This window comes from Solanum tuberosum, unplaced genomic scaffold (assembly GCF_000226075.1).
Source record: "Solanum tuberosum cultivar DM 1-3 516 R44 unplaced genomic scaffold, SolTub_3.0 scf00362, whole genome shotgun sequence".
NCBI classification, from domain to species: domain Eukaryota; kingdom Viridiplantae; phylum Streptophyta; class Magnoliopsida; order Solanales; family Solanaceae; genus Solanum; species Solanum tuberosum.
Genome location: NW_006239284.1, coordinates 510,803 through 525,482, shown reverse-complemented (window position 1 = coordinate 525,482; position 14,680 = coordinate 510,803). Strand labels below are relative to the sequence as shown.

At 35.6% G+C, this 14,680-nt stretch overlaps 1 protein-coding gene across 1 annotated transcript; it reads right to left on the bottom strand.

Annotated features, from left to right (window-relative positions):
* Positions 1-10,482: 10,482 nt before the first annotated feature.
* LOC102588099 (UPF0496 protein 1-like) lies at positions 10,483-12,134 on the bottom strand. Its single transcript, XM_006361510.2, has one exon. The coding sequence runs from the start codon at positions 11,931-11,933 to the stop codon at positions 10,764-10,766; it is 1,170 nt and encodes a 389-aa protein (XP_006361572.1). The 5' UTR covers positions 11,934-12,134; the 3' UTR covers positions 10,483-10,763.
* Between the last annotated feature and the right edge of the window lie 2,546 nt (positions 12,135-14,680).

Here is a 14,680-nt window from a genome sequence, read left to right as displayed (position 1 = left end):
TTCAACCGCATGTAATGAATGTACATGTTTGATGGTGATTCATTGTGTTTGTGATTGTGTTGTGTGTTGATGATTGGGATCGGGTACCATGCCAGTAAATTAATATCTGGACGAGTACCACGCTAGTACACTAACATCTGCAATGGGTTCAATGTCGGTATACTAACATCTAGAAAAGGTACCACGCCGGTACAATGGGAACGAGTACCACGTTGATACACTAACTTGGGATTGGGTACCACACCGATACATTAATAGTTTATATAAGTGGGTTCCATGAGAGAACTGGATTTTCTTATTGTGTTCTGATGATTCATGCAATTATTCATATAACTTTCGGACTATGTTGTACTTGTGTTGTAATTGTGTATTATGTGCATATTGAGTTATTGTTACCTATCCATATGTCGAATACTGGAACTAGCTGATGATCCTATCAGTACACTGTGATTGTGTACTAATACTGCACATGCTCCTTCTTTTTTTAGTACAGGACATCTTAAGGCAGCTGTTTCGCAACCTCAACTCTGAGACCTCAACTATTTGAATCCAAGGATGAGCCACTTCATATGGGCTGCTACAGATTCCTCTTTTCCTTCTTAGTCCATTATTCTGACTCAATCGTTCAAGACTTATGTTTTCCTTCTTTATTTTTAGGTTTGTATCCCTTGTCTTAGAGTGTTAGACGCTTTGGTACTATGACTTTTAGGTTCTAGGGAGTTTATTCAGCATTTGTTATTGGTTGGCTAGTGGATTTTATGGAAACTCAACCTTTTAGTTGTTTTTAAAATTGTTTTCCTAGTGTTTTATATCATGACTTTGTTTTAAAATGGTTTGTAGGATAAGATTTTGGATTGGTAGTTGGTTCTCCCATTGGAGGGTTAGTGTGGGTGTCACTCACGATGGGTCAGTGTTGTGACAAAGTTGGTATCAGAACCCTTTTCATCATACCAAAACTAATCTAGTAGAGTTTTGCGGAAAGGTACAAAGACGCTTTCTTCAAAAAGCTATAAGGCTTCAAGAAAATTATATCATTTCTTTCCCTTCGTGTTATAACTTGATTCTAATTGGTATCTGGCGATCCAAATTGGTAACTAACATTCTTCATTCTTCAACCCACAGATGATAGATACTAGGATCAACCTAGTCAGAGTACCAGTTCTGGCGGGGGAACCAGCAATTAGAGGCCGAGGAAAAGGAAAAATCAGAGGAAGAGGTAGGAGTAGGGGTAGGGGTAGGGGTAGAGAGAGGACTAACCCACTAAGGATGCTACTCGGATAGCGGCTAGGCCAAGGCCATCAATCCCTCCCCAATCCTAGGATCATAGTGAGGAAGAAGTTGAGATAGAAATTGAGGAGGATGACACACTGGAAGTGGAGGCACATGTTGAGGGTGCAGGTCTTCCCCTATGACTTCTGAGGTGATGCAACAAGTGTTGGCCATTTTGAGTGAGTTGTACCAGTTACTTAGGCCCCAGCAACTCAACATGTTGCTGCAACGGCTCCCAAAATTGATGGACCTTCAGGTACAGAGGCATGTTTTTCGTCCAGTGTTGGGTGCCGTTACAATTGGTACTAAGCATGAACTCATGAACAAGTTCCTGAAACTAAAGCCTCTTATATTCCATGACACGGAGAGTGAGGACGTATAGGAGTTCATCGTGAACGGTTATGAGAGGCTTTACAAACTAGGTATTATTCATCAGCATGGGGTAGAGTTTGTTACCTTCTTGTTATAGAGTGATGCCAAGCAATAGTAAAGGGATTATATGGAGTGTCGATTGTTGGTCCTACCTCCGTTGACTTGGACATAGTCCGTGAATTGTTCCTAGAGTAGTATGTTCCACGTGCTCTAAGAGTTCAAAAGAAGGACGAGTTTTTGGCCCTTGAATAGGGTAATATGTTTATTGAAGCCTATGAGGCCAATTTTCACGCCTTGTCCCGTTATGCTACTAAATTGTTAAGCACCAAGGAGGAGAGTATCTGCCTTTATGTGAAATCAATAACACGTAGAGGTAATTGGGTTGCTCTATAGTGCTAAACATTCATGGATAGGTTGGGTCACCTTCAATAACACTAATCTTCGTTCGATTTCATAGCATCTGTTCATAGAATCTCCTTTGGTCTCATCTATGTACATAACTAAACTACCCAATATCTTACACTATTCTCTCTTTTGATACAGAAATAGGGCAAATAGATCTGAACCATAATCTCTATTTTCAAGAAAAAATTACATACATCAAACTTAAATTGTAAGTATCAAACTAATTAACCACTCCAATTAATATCTTTCGAGCATAAATCGGAGATCAGAAGTAGGAATTAAGTTTGCAACTTTAACCCATTAATTGGTCCATGTTAATTAGCCCAAAGCAATGGATGAACAACAGCCAAATAGAGAATAACACAATACCCACTATATTAAATCAACACCCAACCCAATAATTGTACCCCTAGACTTTGAGGTTTTATCCACCCATCACAAAGTGTAAAGAAATTATACCTTACATGAAAGCAGTCATTGGTAACATGAAATTAAGCAACTACAAGCAATACCCACTTTGAATTCAACTTCAAATTGTCAATTTCAAGAGCGAACTTGAAAAACCCCAAAACTAAAAGTGTTTTTCACAAAGTCAATATTTCTCTCTCTAAAAGATTCATAATTCTCTAACAATTTTTGGGCCTTTCTTTCTCTCTCCTTTGGGCTATTTATAATTTCCCAAAATTTGGCCTAAAACTCAATGTGTGACCCATTTAGCGACGTTAGTCAGGCTCACCGAGCACATTCAGTGAATCGTCAATTTCTCTTTAACTCGCCTTTCTCTTGCTTTAGGCTTCAGGTGTTTGAACTTCAGTCGGCGAGCTCGTTCGAGTGTGTATTTCACAATCGGCGGATCGTCGAGTACCACCTTTGTTCACCTTTAAGCCTTTACTTTTTCTCCAAGTACTGTCACCTTTGGCAATGGCGGTCTTGTTCGCTCTTTGCATTCAGTGAATCGTCGTTCCTCGCTGAATTTGCCAACCTGCCTCAATTAATTCAATTGTTGTGCACTGTTAATTTGGACGAGGTCATGCCACTCGAGCGATCCGCCTTTCTTGTTAGGGGATCAACAATGTGGAGTTTACACTTATTTTTATGTTTTTGGTCATTCTTTCAAACATTCATCCTTGCCTTGTAAGTTAGCCTTCATAACTGCAAATCATCAAAAATATCATTAGAATAGGACATAATTAGGCGTTGAGGACAGTAATTGTTGAACTAAATATGCCTCAAATGAGTGTAAATCTACCACTCATCAGGCAACTATAGTGGTTCGTATTCAAAGGGTTATGGTCCGTAGACGTATTTAGCGCATTCAATTCAATTAACCTTGCTCACTTCTATAGGTGTCTAGTATGGGTCACACAATAGTCTCCAACTCAGGGTGGTAGAGGATCCTCCTATTTCTCAATGAGCAGGCCTTTGCTTGACCGAGCATATTTCACTAGTAGTGAGGTGGGCAACTATATGAGGGAATGTACTTATCCCTGATAGGTAAACCAGTACAACCGCAGACTAGAGCCATAGTTCCTGCAAGTGGAGTTAGTAATAGTAGAGGATATCCACATGGTGGACATGGTAATAATCAGGAAGGCTAAGTGGGGAGAGGAAATGGTAATGCTGGGAGAGGAGTCGTGCATCCAGGTAGAGGGGTTGCACAAAAAGATGATAGAGCTGAGTGTTACGTCTTTCTAGGATGGCTAGAATTTGAGGAATCAGACGCTATGATAACATGTACTATTCTTGTCTGTGACCGATGACTTTTGTTTTGTTCTATCTGGGCACCACTTATACATATGTATATGTTAGCTTTGCTTTGGGACTTGACTTCACTTGTGATATATTTGATTCCCCTATTTATGTTGCTACCCTAGTTTGAGATTCTAATTTAGTAACCCATATGTATCGTTCTTGTTCTGTGATGTTTATAGGTATGCTAACTTGGGTTGATTTTGTTATTTTGGATATGGTGGATTTTGATGTGATTTTGGGTATGACTTGATTATCTCCTTATCATACTATTTTGTGTTATAATTCTAAGATAGTAACTCTAGAGATTCCAAGTAGGGATAAGCTAGAGTGGGAAGGTTTGTACAAGACTAAGCAAGAAAATAACATATCCTACATTCACGTGAGAAGGTTGGTGGGGACAGTTTGTCTAGCCTACTTAATTCATCTCTAGGATGTTAGTGCAGAGTCCCCTTTCATTGAGTCAATTCCCATAGTTTCAGATTTTCTATAGGTGTTCCCTATAGATTTTATGGGTATGCCTTCCTATAGGTATATTGATTTTTGCATAATTTTGGAGTCGAGCACTCGTCCAATCTATATTCCTCTCTGCAACATGGCTCTGGCAGAATTGAGAAAACTCAAGGCTCAGCTTCAAGAGTTTTTATATTAGGGGTTTTTTTTTGTCATAGTACATCGCCTTGGGGTACTCTAGTGTTGTTTGTAAAGAAAACGGATGGTAGTATGAGGATGTGCATAGACTACTAGTAGTTGAACATTGTCACTATTCACAATAAGTATCCCTTACCTCACATAGATGATATATTCGACCAGTTGCATAATGCTTCTGTGTTCTCTAAAATCGATTTGCAGTATGGATATCATCAGCTAAAGATAAGACCAGAAGACATAACTAAGATTGCCTTTAGGACTCGGTATGGGCATTATGGTTTCTTGGTAATGTCCTTCGGGTTAACTAAGACACCAACAACCTTTATAATCTTGATGAATGGGGTCTTTAAGCCTTACTTGAATTCTTTTGTGATTGTGTTTATATATGATATTCTAATTTGTTCCAAAAGTAAGGAGGAACATGCAGAGTACCTTCCTATTGTTATAGATATTTGGGGAAAGTAGAAACTGCCTGCCAAGTTCTCAAAGTATGAATTTTGGCTGACTTCGGTGGCCTTTCTAAGGTATGTGGTTTCGAAAGAAGGGGTGATGGTAGATCCCTAAAATATTGAGGTAGTTAAGAACTAGGTCGGGCTAACTCTGTGACAGAGGTTAGGAGCTTTGTGGGTCTTGCTAGCTATTACCGTTGATTCATCAAGAACTTAGTTTCTATTGCTACTCACCTGAGTAGACTGACTCAGGCAGAGGTGCCTATTATATGGTCCGACCAGTGTGAGGTGAGCTTTTAAAAGATTAAGATACTTTTGACTACCGCCCCCATCTCTACATTACTGATTGAAGGTAAGGATTTCATTGTTTATTATGATCCTTCATATTCAAGTTTTGGGTGTTGTGTTGATGTAGGACAGGAATTTCATAGCATATGCTTCAAGGAAGTTGAAGATCCATGAGAGAAACTACTCAACCCAATGATTTAGAGTTTCAGGAGTAGTCTTGGATCTTAAGATCTGGTAGCATTATCTTTATGGGGTCAAGTGTGAGGAGTTCACCGATCATCGCAGTCTACAACACGTGCTCACTCAAAAGGATCTAAACCTGAGACAAAAAAATGTATGGAGTTGTTAAAGAGTACGATGTGACCATCCAGGTAAGGCCAATGTGGTGGCAGATGCATTGAGCCAAAAAACAGTTAGCATGAGCAGTTTGACTTGCGTGGGGGTGTCCAAGTGACCCTTAGCTAGAGAGGTTTAGGCTCTAGAATCTATGATCATGCAGATGGGTATCTCAGAGAAAGGTGGGGTGTTAGTCTAATTTTCTTGTTTGATCACTTGGGGACGAGCTATGGATAAATTGATATCTATTGTAACGACCCCTTTTGGTTGTTATAAGGAGGCCAATGGTGAAAAAATTGAGCTAGAAAACTTTTTGAGTAGCGACCGACTGGGCAGGGCCAGTCTTTGATGGAATTTGAGTGAGGCAGGGTCTAGGGAAATTCGGGAATGGGTGAGGTGGTATTTCTAAGCTTGGATCGTTCTTCTTAGTAGCTAAGACATTAAGGAATCCATAGAGATTTTCATAATTGAATGTGGGTGAGTAAAACTCCCAGAATCGAACTTGACGTGAAGAGGGTGGTTTAGAGCATCAAGATTCAAATGTGTGTTGTGAAATAGGGGATTGGGGAAAGATTGATGAGTTTCCATGCAAGCCTCTATAACAGGTGTCACGTCTCTATAGTGGAATGCATTAATTCCTCCTATAGCGAGGTTAGTCGAAGTTTTGAGTAGAAAAGTCACAAAAACCTCTTATTTTGTGCAACTCCGTTCTTAGAACATTGAATAGCGATTTAGGGCAGTTTCCTTCTGTTTTCCCACCAAACTCTTTGATAAATGTAAGTCAATTACTTCCCCAACTTGTATTTTGATTCTTAATCCTTAGAATCTAGGTTGTTAATCTTGGGAAAGGGTTTTAAGTTGAATTAATGATGGAAAGAACCCTTGTTGGGTAGAATGATCATGGAAATGGCATGGGGTTAGGATTTGGTTACAATTCGAATATTATTAGGCCATCTTTGATTGATTATTGTATTTTTATTATGCTTAAAATCAAGAACAAATCAAAATTCATGATCCGGGGAAAGCTCCAGTTTTTTAGAGTTTCTCGGGCATAATTCGAGGTAGGTGATGATTGTTGTTTTACCATATATGTAATAAATGCTTGTTAACTACGTCATTAGTAATGTATTCTTGATATATGATTAGGGAAGTTGGAAGGACATAATATGAATGTAAGATGTTGTCAACCGTTTGTAATGAATGTGCTACATATATGTACATGTGATTGTGATTCATTGAGGTTGTGATTGTGTTGTGTGTTGATGATTGGGATCGAGTACCACATCGGTAGACTAACAGCTGAAACGGGTACCACATAATACACTAACATCTAGAAGGGGTACCATGGCGGTATACTAACATCTAGAAAGGGTACTACTCAGTACAATGGGAATGAGTACCACGTCGGTACACTAACTTGAAAATGGCTACCACACCGATATACTAAGTTGGGATCGGGTACCACACTAGTACATTAACAATTTATATTGGTGGGTTCCATGAGAGAACTAGATTGACTTGTTGTGTTGTAATGATTTATGTTGTTATGCATATCACTTCTGGACTATGTTGTACGTGTGTTGTAATTGTGCATTATGTGCTTACTGAGTTGTGGTTGTCTGTCCATATTTCGTATATGTCCTAACAGTACATTGTGATTGTGTATTGATATTGCACTTGCTCTTTCTTTGTTGAGTACAGGACACCTTCAGGCGGCTTCTTTGTGACTTCAACTGTGAGACTTCTGCTATTTGAATCCAAGGATGAACCACTTTCTCCGGGTAGCTACGAATTCCTCTTTTCCTTCTTAATCCATTGTTTGGACTCAGACGTTCTAGACTTATGTTTTCCTTCTTTATTTTTAGGGTTGCATCCCCCGTCTTAGACTGCTAGATGTTTTGGTACTATGACTTTCAGGTTTTAGGGAGTTAATTCCGCATCTGTTATTGTGGAGTTTATGGAAACTCAACCTTTTAATTATTTTAAAATTGTTTTCCTAGTGTTTTATGCCATGACTTGATTTTTAAATGGTTTGATGGGTAAGAGTTTAGGTTGGTAGTTGGTTCTCCCACCGAAGGATTAGTGTGGGTGCCACTCACGATGAGTCAGCGGCATGACAATGTTGCTTTTTTTATTGAAATTCTCTTATCTCATGAAAGTTCAAGAAACAGTCGAATCTTTCAAGAGCAACACCAGAAGCATAATATTGAGCTATGGCTAACACATGCTCAGAGCTCACATGGTTACACTACATTTTACAATATTTATAAGTCCCACAAGCAACTCCTATACAAATTAAACTGTGACAATCAAACCACTTTGCATATTGCAGCAAACCTTGTCTTCCATGAACATGCATAAACTTATTTAGATAGATTGTCATAGTTGAAGAAAAGTTGAAAGTTAGAATGAATTGTCAATCATATGTAGGTTACATGCTTTCAGTTGACAGATTTACTTGCAGAGGCATTGGGAAAGGATAAGTTTGTGACACTATTCAACAAGTTGGGACTTCATGATATTCATTCTTCAACTCGAGGGAGAGTGTTAAGAAATATCATGTTATCATATATTCACTTCCTTAATTAGTGTAAATTAGATCCCAAAGAAAATGGATCACTGATTTGGAGTCCTGGAACTAAGCATAGATTGATCTTATAATATTTGTTGGGTTTCTATAAATGTAAAAGAGAACTTCAACTAAAGTTGGTTTTCTGCACTCAGTTGGTCTCCTCTTTCTTGAGTTTCAGATAGGAAAGAAACAAGAAAATTAAGTACAAGGTAATATTACAGAAATTTGGTCCAGAGCTTCAACGGAATTTCCAACATAACTCAAAAATAAATGAGAACCACTGCCCCTTAACTTTTAATCAAACACCAAATGTCAGTATAAGAGAGATGAAAAACAACAGACCAGGCTTGCAAACTTGGGAAAACAGAAAAGAGTACACCACTATTTTAGCTAGACTATGTTACAGATAATAGCATTTGCACACACATATCAGGTGACATCCCAAGGACCCATACTAAAACTGAATATGTGGATACAGTGGAAAGTGAAAACAAGAATATTTTTCGGATGGTGTATAAGATCCTAGACTATCATGCTGGTGAAACTTAAACATATATACCCTTGCATTATGCTGCAAATTAAAGAACAGTACTTACCAGTAGTGACATGAGAGTTCGTCAAAGGAAGACCATCAATAGTAAAGGTTGAATTGGTGATATAACAAAAAAAAAGAATTACACATGTCTCAGTTATAGAAAGGAAACAGGATGCAGAAACAAGATCCTACAAATCGTCACTGAATATGAAGGAACAAAGAATAACCAAGAAACAATCAACAATTATTAGGTTGAAAGTATAGGACTTTCATCCCCGACTTGGAAGGAAACATAAGAAAGTCAAATCAGTCAGGTACTGAAGAATTTTTACTACTGAACAATATTTAAAATAAAAATAGAATGCACTTTTTTCCACCATTACTGACTTCATACAACTGTTTTACATAGTGCAGATTGACAAACATCCTAAACCAAGAAGACAATCAGACAGGCACAAGCAAGCAAATTGAGATGAATAAAGTTAACTCTGCTAGACCATTTTTCCCATAATATCCCTGTAAATGAAACCTATAAGGTTATAAAGGAGCTTAAAGCTGACATTTCACATGTCAAGGATTTGGTCATCCGCGCCCTACCACCTTACCTAGACCTTGAAAGAACCGAAAAGCTTCCCCCACCCCACAAACATTCCGGGGAGAAAAGGAAAACCTCCATCCACCAACAGACCCTCCAAACAAAAGGTAGACATGACAAAACAAAAAAAAAACGAAAGAAGAAAAAGAAAACTATGCAAGCTATGCATGATTTGATATAGGTACAGCTGAAATGTGTAAGATACAAGAATTCACCTGGTGACTTTTATGATTTCTAGCACTACAATATACATCAACTTAATAGAGTTCCACAAGGAACTGTCATATGAGGTGAAAGGTCTTCCGCAGCAACATATGCTCCTGCACAAAGTTGTTAGCACATACAGCCTAATGTTTGTGGGTTTAATCTTAATCATTCGAGATTAAGTTGTAGTTCGTCCAACAGTTAATCAACTATGAAATACTGCTCTTTGTAAGTACCATCAGCTTAAGAGATACTGTATTAAAGATGAAAAAAGGGCTTTGGCAGCAACATGCTGTGCACAAATTTGAGAGCACACATGACTGAAGGTTTGTTAAACACAAATCTTTATATATAGTTGTCATTTGTCCAACATTCAATCAGCTTCTCTTTGGAAATGACCATTAATTTAGTAAATTAAAAATAAGTTACCTTGCCAATGCCAAGTCAAAAAGTTATTTAATGAAACTTTGAAAAGATTATCATCCTAATAGGAATGCAAAGAGTACCAACTTTTACTTTTACATGTATGTAGCCAAAGTTTCTAGTGGATCAAGGAATTTGAGGTAGCATCTCTATGAAAGTGAACTTCATACCAGATGAAGCCAACCCAGAAGTGTGAATGGAGAAATCTAAACATATTAAGGTCTCAAAGCTTAATGCATTCAGCAAGAAACAATAGTATCATTCAAAAGCTTGTTCAACTCAGAATCACTATCCATTATCATATCAGGGCTTTATTCTGATATACGAAGCAACGACTTCACCAATATTGATAATGAACCATAGAGAATATACCTTGATTAAGACGAGAAACAAAATGCTGCAGCATTGCTTAAATGTAGCCCTCCATGGCAGAGATGGACTTCAATAACATAGGATTTGTAATCAACTTTAGAACTCCTTAATGCACTTAATGAACTTCCACGTAGTTCTACTAACAATCAAACTGACAATCTTTTACACAAATGGCACAAATACCACTTTGCGAATTATTTCCAACTTTTATAACCATAAAAGATAAGAAAAAGATGAAGGAAAGAAGAGACGAAGCATCATATTTACCAATCAGCTAATTATCAACTAGATAACAGTATATTACATCCCTTAATGGATGTAAAATTTCTTCTTTTATAGATTCAATGTCATCAACTATATAGAGTAACTCAATTGATAACAGAAAGTCAAAAGAGATAGACTAACAAATTGAGGACTATAACTTAATTTTCTGCAGGGGTCAGAAATCTCAAACCAACAGACCCAACTGAACATAGTTAGGACCAACTTTTTACAATGGGACATGGTATATGAACGAAAGACAAATCAGCAAGATAGTTACTGTCAGTCAAAGAACATACCAGAGCCCTGATTCGAGCTACTGGGTTGACTGACAATCCTGCGCAAGATCACAGTTCGTGCCATCCTAATATCCTGGCTACATTTTTTAGCATGGTCACTCAAAACCTCAATGGTTTCTGAAAAGCCATTCACATTCTTCTTGACCTCTTCCATTGCGGTCGTGACTGCATCAGCTCCGTTGATTGCAAAATTTGCACTATGCAACAACCCCTCAAAAATTATCTGCAATTTATCCACCAAAACCTGAATATTTACCAAGTCTTGAATCACAAGAAAAGTACCAGCCTCCATTGAAGTCAATATCTCCCTATCCCTCTTCAACTCATCCTCATACTTCTTCCACATGGAATTGATCCATTTCCCCACTGTCCCCAAGGGCACTGAGGCTGCAGCTGCTAATGCTGTCACCATTGGTGGTGCTGTGACAGCTGCAGCAACAATTGAGCAAATTATAGCAGAAACAAACACAGTAGCAAAAATTATATTTGACACTCTCTTCCAAGTCTTGACTCTGCTCAACTTCTTATCAAGTTTACTCATTTTTGACTTGAGTTTGGTCAACAAAGCATTTTGGTGCGTATAAACTGCCTGAAATGATGAGAAAAACTTAGCAGTAAAAGGGTCACCAGCAGCCTTAAAACTCTTCAATTGTTGTAAAGTTTCTGTAAAGAGAAGCTCTGAATCCCCTTCATTTCCATTGATCTCATTCTCAAACTTTGTAAGTGCTACTTGAATTATAGACTGACTATTACGAGCACGTTCAAGAGAGTCATCAAGAGAAGAACAGAAGTTCATAATGTGAATACTACTGTCAAGATAATCCTTAACAAGATCAAATATATCTGGGTCTTTCCATATATCTTTTTTGCTTTCAAGAATGAAATTGACAACACCTTGGTTCATATCTAGGAAGCATAAAGTAGCATCACGTAAAGACTCAAGAGAAAGGGAATTATAGTCGGAGTTAACAGCTATAGAATTGAGAGCTAAAGATGTTCTTGCTTGAAGAGCAGAATCAAACCGTCCAAGTTCTGGATCTTCTTCACATGCTGATTGATATGAGCTTAGATCTGGTGAAACCACATCACTTTCTGGTTTCGCCGGACCACACGGTCGGCTCTGGTTCTTGGGTTTAGTGCACTCATTACCCATTTTTCTAACAAATTTTTTCGTGTTCAAATGGGAATTTTGACCATTAACGGTGGGTTTATGGATTTGGGAATGAAGAGGCAAGCAAGCAAGCCCCTGCTACCTGCTAGGAAGGAGACGATGACAAAGACATAATCAAGTCAAGTTGAGGGCTTAAAAAAAGAGGATTGTTTTATATAATTGGAATTATCAAACTTTTTAGAATCTTCTTTTCTTTTTTGACTGAAAAAAAGAACAAGATATATTAACAAATTTTGATGAGACCAAGGTTGGGTTGTGTGGCTTATTGATAGAACTATTTCATTTTTAACTAGAGTTTTGAGTTTATATTTAATCAGAGCTTTCGAATTTAACCTTTGAATATAAAGAAAATTTTATTGGGACTGTCATTCTCGAACGAACTTTATAATATGAATATGAATTTGAATTAGTCAAGCTATAAATTGGATTCTGAACATCAAATAGGACAAAAAATACAAAAATTGACGAGGCAATGTAGAATTATTGTATAATTAGTGTTTATTGTGCCTTTGAAATGTTGTACATTGTGCATTGGGGTCTATGACATTAAAGTATTTTGGAATAGGAAGTTTCAAAAAATAATAAGGTGGGCTGGTCTAATTTAAGCAAGGGGAAATTCTTTCTTAGGAGTTAATTGGTCGTACCTTCTGCATTGAGCTTTATGCCATTAAATTATGGGAAAATTAGCAAACTAGTCACAATACCTAACTTAATTAGTAAAAACATCTACACTTTAAAATAATTATTTAAAATATCAAAATGTCAATAATTTAGAAAATAATTTGTATCTAAATACTATTACTTGTCTTTTCTTTTATTTCTCAAAACAGTCCAACATGAAATACATCAACTATCCATTTACACTTCTTCCTAGGCTTTAATACCATTAAATTTATTTCCATTTTTCACATTTTCAAATTTTTTTCTCTTTCATCAACTTTTTAGTTTTTACCATTGTTCCCATCATTCACGTTTTTTCATTTTTTTCTCTCTCATCAAATTTTCATCATTATTCTTTCCCCCATTGTTGAAGAAGAACTAATTATTCAAGTTCATACCAATTTGTTCAGATCTATCAATTAATTTAAGAAATCTCCCAATTGATAAAGGTAATTTCGAAGTCATCATTTATTTTGCGAGATTTCATGAGATTTTGTTTTCAAAATGACAAATTATGTTGAATTTTGGATTGTATGTATTACGGATTTTTCGCATTTTTTCGATTTTTATGTGAGTTTGTTAACATACTCATCAAATATTTATGCATTTTGGATTTTTAGTATTTTAAACACTATTGTTCGATTTTTTTGTGATATTGTTTACATATTTGAGATTTAGTAGATTGTAATTTGTAGTAATCTATATTAGCATTCATACATAATATATTGTTTGATTTTTTTTATATATTCATATTTAATAATTTCGAATTTTGCTTATAGGGTTACTTATGCACAAGTGAATACAGATTCAGATTTGGATTGGGTGAGAAAAATCGGAAAAAAAGGAACATAGCAGACGAAGAAGAAAGAGAGAGTCACAGAAGAAGGTTGCAAAATTGTATTCATACCAGAATAGCATTCATATTAATTTTTGTTTGTCAATTGTTTTTATTTTACTCATCATTTATATTTTTATTAAGAACATTGTATTTCTTTTTAGTTTATAGTCATTCAAATAGGTATGTCAAATGGATTTGTATTTCTTAAGCATAGATGTATCCTATTTTTAATAGTCAATTTGTAAATTTTTTAGTAATATTGTATCATTCCTCAACAGATTGTATTATTTTCACTATGTATGCTATTTGTTTTTCAGAATCTTGTATCTCTATTTCTTTCATAGTCAATTTGTATTTATTTTCTTAGAATATTATATCCTTCCTCAACAGATTGTATTATTTCCACCATGTATGCTATTTTTTTCCAGAATCTTGTATCCTTTCATAAATCATATTCATATGTAATGATTAGATTATATTGAGATACAATCAGTAATATTTTTGTAATACAAATAAAAGAAAAATATATTTGGCAGACAAGTAATACAATTTTGATCACTGAAATACAATTTGTAGTTTTCACTATGAAAGTAAAAAAATCAATTTTAATTTGAATGGTAAAGTGAGCACATAAAATGTAAAAATTATTGGTATACAATTATATTGAAAACATAATAAAAAGGAAAGTTTATCCAAACGAATAAAAAAGGTTTTTTTTTTTAAATTGTAACTGATGAGAATTTTAAGTGATATGTTCCTTTTTAAAAAAATATTATCTCCCTTGATTTTTTTCCTTTCTAAATAATTGTAATCTTGAAAATAAAAAAAATAAAAAATAACATAAATACAAATACATAACAAACTAAAATAATTGACATTTTTAGATAATTAATTGAAAGTGTGGCTAAGAAAACCTATTAAATGTCAAAATATTGACATTTTTAAAATTTTCTCAATTATTGCAGGATTTTTAAATTCCAAAAGATAATAGGGTGGTTGGTCAAATTGAAGAAATGTTTATGATCGGTTTGGAAAAACACTTGATAATTAAAATTGGTGTACTATTTTGAATGTACAATTACAGTCATAAAATTATATTAAATTTTAAAAATAAAATTTATTTATTTAAAATTTATATTAGACAAATAATAAATTTTACAGATGATATTAAATTAAATATTTAATATATGTATTGTCTTTTGAAAATATAGTAATTAATAAACATATGTTC